Source organism: Cygnus olor, unplaced genomic scaffold (assembly GCF_009769625.2).
Source record: "Cygnus olor isolate bCygOlo1 unplaced genomic scaffold, bCygOlo1.pri.v2 scaffold_224_ctg1, whole genome shotgun sequence".
NCBI lineage: Eukaryota > Metazoa > Chordata > Aves > Anseriformes > Anatidae > Cygnus > Cygnus olor.
Genome location: NW_024429152.1, coordinates 1,723 through 7,218, shown reverse-complemented (window position 1 = coordinate 7,218; position 5,496 = coordinate 1,723). Strand labels below are relative to the sequence as shown.

Sequence of the window (5,496 nt, the reverse complement as noted above, 5' to 3'; positions counted from 1 at the left end):
CATACTGGTCCCTGTGGCACCCCCAGCTCCTGCCCCCCCCCCCCCCCCAGTATTGGGGTCCACCCTGGGGGGGGGGGGGGGGGGGGCTTGTCCTGTGTCCTTGCAGGGGGGGTCCCCACTATCCCCGGGGGGGGCTCCCCATTGTCAGCCCCCACATTGCCCTGGGTCCCCCATCTCCTATGACCCCCCCCCAATTTCCTAGGGGGCTGGAGCCCCTCTCTTTGCGTGACCCCCCCCAAAATGCCCCCCCCCCGTCCTCGGCCCCCCCCTCTGTGCAGGGCAGGACCCGCCATCCTTAGGGCCCCCCCCCCCCCATCCTTAGGGCCCCCCCCTTCCTTGGGCCCCCTCACCATCTACAGGACCCCCCCAGCTTCTTGGGACCACCCCCCTCCCAAGGGGACCCCCCCCCCCAATCTCTCTGGGAGGCCCCACATGGGGCCAGCCCCCCCCCTTCCACCCCCTGACCCCCCCCACCCCCTCAGGTCCCCCCCCCTTTACGGGGCCGCTCCCCAGCCCCCTCCCCACCAGGGAAACCAAAAGCCGGGGCGGGGGGCGGGGGGGGGCGCCCCCCCCGGCCCCCCCCCCCCCACCCCCGGCGCCCCCCCCGCCCCCCAAAAAGGCCTCGGCCTCGGGGAGCACCACGCTGAGCGCCAGGGGCAGGGGGAAGGGGTAGGGGTAGGCGGCCACCAGCCGGGGGGGGCCGTAGGGCAGGGAGAAGGCGGCGGGGGGGCCGGGGGGGGGGCAGTGGTGGTGGTGGTGGTGGCGGCCCCCCCCCCCCGCTTGCCCCCCCCAAGCAGGGCCAGGGGGTGCTCCTGCGGCGGGATCCCCGGCTCCCGCCCCCCGCTGGGGCCCGGCGGCGGCGGCGGCGTGGGGGGCTTGGGGGGGGCGGCGGTGGGGGGCGCGGGGGGCTCGGGGGGGGCCGGGGTGGGGGCGGCGGGGCCGGGGGGGGCGCGAGGCTCGGCCTCCTCCTTGATGGCGGCGGTGGCGGCGGTGGTGTAGGCGATGACGGTGGGCGGCGGCGGCGGCGGCGGCGGGGGCGACGGCGGTGCCGGGGGGGCCTGGTGGCGCTTGGCGTGCCGGCTCAGCGCCGCCGCCGTCTTGCACACCTTGGCGCAGTGCCCGCAGGCGAAGCGCAGCGAGGGCCGGCGGCCCACCCGGGGGGGCGCCGGGACCGCCGCCACCGCCGGTACCGCCGCCCCCGCCGGTACCGCTGCCACCGCCGGCACCGCTGCCACCGCCGCGCCCTCGTGGCCCCGCTCGTGCTTGCGCAGCTTCCGCAGGGCCGAGAAGGGCTTCCCGCACACCCCGCAGGCGTGCTTCCACTCCCCGCCGCCCGCCCGCGCCCGCGCCCCCGCCGCGGCCCCCGCCTCGGCCTCCTCGGCCTCGCCGCGCGGCGCCCAGCGCAGGGCCCGCAGCTTGCGGCGCCACCGCGCCTTCTTGGCCTTGGGCACGGCGCCGCCCGCCCCGCCGGCCTTGCGCTTGGGCTTGTAGGTGTAGTAGGGCCGCCAGAGCCGGTCCTCGGCGTCGCTCGCCTCCTCCTCGCCGCTGTCCCGCGGGCGGGCGGCGGGGCCGGGCCGGGGCCGCGCGGCGGGGGCCGGCGGCGGTTGGGTGGCGGCGGCGGTGGCGGCGGGGGGCTGCAGCCGCAGGTCGGTCTCGGAGATGCGGCGCTTGACGATGGCCTCCTCGCCGATGCGCACGGTGATCTGGCAGAGCGGCGCCGCGCGGCCCTCGCCCGCCGTGCCCACGTAGGCCGGCTTGGCCACGTACGTCATGGTGCGGCCGCCGCCGGTACCGCTGCCGCCGCTGCCGCCGCTGCCGCCGCGTGCGGCGGGGTCGGCGCTCGGTGCTGCCGCCTCCCCGGCGGCCCGCTGGGCCTCGATGTAATCCCGCAGCACCTGCTTCTTCATCGGCTTGGCCGGCGGCGTCGGCGGCGGCGGCGTCGGGGCCGGCGGGGCGGCCGCCGCGCTGCCGTTGTAGGCGATGACGGAGGCGGCGGTGGCGGCGGGGCCGCTGTGCACGATGACGGATGCCGAGGGCCGCCCGTAGGCGATGACCGACGCTGGCTCCGGCCGCGGCACGGGGAAGTCGGCGGCGGCGGGCGGCGGCGGCGGGGGCTCGGCGGGCGCCGGGGCGGGCAGGAGGAGGCCGTCGGGCACCAGCCCCTGGCTGTAGGTCTTGTAGGGCCGCTTGTGCGAGCGCATGGGCAGCAGGCGGTAGAGCTTGAGGGCGTTGAGCTTGGGCTTGTAGCCGCCGTTGGGCGTCTTCTCGGAGGAGATGAGGCCGGGGCTGATGCCGTGGAAGGCCTTCTGGTGCGTCTTGAGGTTGTAGTAGGTGACGAAGGTCTCCCAGCAGAAGATGCACTGGTAGCGGCGCTCGCCGGTGTGCCACACCTCGTGCTTGGTGCGGTACTCGGCCAGCGCGAAGACCTTGTCGCAGTAGCGGCACGGGTACTTGCGGCGCCACGAGTGGACGTTGGCGTGCCGCTTGAGGCTGGACAGCGTCATGTAGGAGCGCTGGCACACGGCGCACAGGTACACCACGTGCCCGTCCACCACCTTCACCACGTGCTCCTGCTCCGGCGACAGCTCCAGCGCCCGGTGGCGCAGCAGCAGCGCCTTCTTGCCGGGCGGCCGCGGCGGCGGCGCCACCGGCGGCGGCGGCGGCGGCGGCGGCGGCGGCGGCGTGGTGGCGGCGGCGGCGGCGCCGTCGGTGCCGTCCTTGCAGAGCACCTCGTGGGTCTGCAGGCGCTTGATGTGGATGAAGCTCTTGCCGCAGTGGCGGCAGGCGAGGCCGCGGCGGCCGCGGTGCAGCTTGCTGTGCAGCCCCAGCGCCGCCGCCGTGCCGAAGGCCCGGCCGCACAGCCCGCAGCACAGCGCCGGCGACCGCGGCGGTGCCGGCGGCGGCGGCGGCGGCGGCGGAGGAGGAGGTGGAGGCGCCGCCACCACCGCCGTGGGTTCGAGCGAGGCCGCTTCGGCCGCCGCCGCCTCTCCCGGCCTCCCGGGGCACGTGAGATCCACCGGCGCCACCGGCGCCACCCGCGCCTCCGTGGCCTCGCCGGAGGCCGGGGGGCTCCAGGAGCCGTTCATGTCGCGGGGAGGGGGCGGCGCGGGCGGCGGGGGGCCCCCGGCCTCCAGGCCCTGCAGGCAGGGGATGCCGAGGCGGCGCCCCACGGCGCCCAGCTCGCGGGCGGCGGCGGGCGAGGGCACGGCGAGGCGGGCGTTGTAGATGAAGTTGAGGACGTCGGCCAGGACCCCCGCCTGCACCCCCGGCAGCTCCAGCACCTGGGCGGGCGCCCGGGGGGCCTCGGCCAGCGCCTGCCTGAAGAAGGGGCTGGAGGCGGCCAGGACGTTCTGGTGGGCGCGGAACTTGGCGTCGCCGGCGATGATGGTCACGTCACAGAACTGCCCCCGCAGCCGCTGCTCGTTCAGCTCCAGCAGCAGCGCCCGGCTGTGCCCCGCGTCCGACACCTCCACGACCGGAGCCATCCCCGCGGCGCGCACCTGGGGGGGGGGGGACAGACGTCAGGGACCCCTCTGCTGGGGGGGGTCAGATGTTGGGGAACCCCTAAAAGGGGGCTCAGATGTTGGGGTTCCTTCTATTGGGGGGCTCAGAGGTTGGGGTCTCCCCTAAAAGGAGCTCAGATGTTGGGGAACCCCTAAAAGGGGCTCAGATGTTGGGGTTCCTTTTATTGGGGGGGCTCAGAGGTTGGGGTCCCCCCTAAAAGGGGCTCAGATGTTGGGGAACCCCTAAAAGGGGCTCAGATGTTGGGGTTCCTTTTATTGGGGGGGCTCAGAGGTTGGGGTCCCCCCTAAAAGGGGCTCAGATGTTGGGGTCCCCACTTTCGGGACACCCAGGGACCTCCACAGGGGAGACAGAAGCTGGGAACCCCCCCTTTTGGGGGGTGTTCAGATGTTGGGGGTCTTCCCTACTTGGGGGGGGCTCAGATGTTGGGGTCCCTGCTTTGGGGACACCCGGGGACATCCGCTGGGGTGAGCAGATACTGGGGATCCCCCCTTTGGGGTGCTCGGATATCGGGGTCCCCTCTGCTGGGGTGCTCAGACGTTGGGGTTCCCCCCCTCCATCGGGGTGCTCAGATGTTGGGGACCCCCTCTGGGGACACCCTGGGCCTCTCCGACCCCAAAGCCCCACAGATCGGCGCCCCCCCCCCCCCCCCCCCCCCGCTCCACAGTTTAGGGGCCCATTAGCCCCCAAATGGGGGGGGGTCCCCAGCCCCACAGATTGAAGTCCAGCAGCCCCACGTATGGGGATCCCCCCCCCCCAGCCTCACAGACCGGGGTCTCCCAGCCCCACAGATCGGGGTTCCCCAGCCCCACAGTTTGGGGGACGCTCAGCCCCACAGATTGGGGTCCCCAGCGCCAGAATTTAGCCCCCCCCCAGCCCCACAGACCTGGGTCCCTCAGCCCTACAGGTCGGGGTCCCTGGCCCCACACGTCGGGCTCTCTCAGCCCCACATATTGCAGTCCACCAGCCCCACACCTTGGGGCCCCCCAGCCCCACATCCTGCCCCAGCCCCACACCTTGGGGTCCCCCAGCCCCACGGATCAGCCCCCCCCTTACCCCCGCTCACTCCCCGCACGCCATCCCCGCCCCCCCCCCCCCCCCCCCCCGGTGCCATGGGTCAGGATCTCCCCACGCCACGAGGTTGGGGGTCCCCGTGCCGTGGGGCAGGATCCCGTGTCCCGTCCCCCCCCCCCCCAGTGTGTGGGGCTGGCAGTCCCGGCCCCATAGCGCGTCCCGGCCCCACGGCGCGTCCCGGTCCCCCCCCCCCGCTCCCCCCTCCCCTGCGGCACCAAGGAGCCATTTTGCGTCCGGGCCTCCCCGGCCGGCGGCTAAAATGGCTGCGGAGCCGCCGCGCCTGCGACCCACGGCGCGCCCCACGGCGTGCCCCACAGCGTCACCCACGGCCCGACCCACGGCACGCCCCCACGGCATCACCCGTGGCCCGAGCGACGCTGCGACCCACGGCCTCGCTCGCGGCACCGGGGCTGCCCCACGGCCTGCCCCATAGCCTGCCCCCATAGCCTGCCCCACGGCCTGCCCCACGGCCTGCCCCACGGCCTGCCCCACGGCCTGCCCCACGGCCTGCCCCATGGCCTGCCCCATAGCCTGCCCCACAGCCTGCCCCACGGCCTGCCCCACGGCCTGCCCCCATAGCCTGCCCCATGGCCTGCCCCATAGCCTGCCCCACAGCCTGCCCCACGGCCTGCCCCACGGCCTGCCCCACAGCTCGATCCACGGTGCGCCCCCACGACGCAGCCGTCCCTGGGGCTGCCCCACGGCGCCCCCCACGGCACCTCCGTCCCCAGGGCTGCCCCCCAACGGGCCCCCCCCCCCCAGCCCCGCGTGCCCCCCGCCTCCTGCCCCACACCCCGCAGAGCCTCCTGAGCCCCCCAGCTCTGCCCCCCACCCCCGGCACGACCCCCGTCCTGCCCCCCAACCTGCCCTGCACCCCCCCGGGCCCCCGTCCCGCCCCCA

General features: G+C 75.7%; 1 protein-coding gene across 1 annotated transcript; it reads right to left on the bottom strand.

Annotated features, from left to right (window-relative positions):
* Positions 1-494: 494 nt before the first annotated feature.
* ZBTB4 (zinc finger and BTB domain containing 4) lies at positions 495-4,889 on the bottom strand. Its single transcript, XM_040543783.1, has 2 exons — positions 4,812-4,889; positions 495-3,500 (listed from the first exon to the last, which is right to left on the bottom strand). Exon 2 carries the CDS (start codon positions 3,483-3,485, stop codon positions 495-497), a length of 2,991 nt encoding a protein of 996 aa, XP_040399717.1. The 5' UTR covers positions 3,486-3,500; positions 4,812-4,889.
* Between the last annotated feature and the right edge of the window lie 607 nt (positions 4,890-5,496).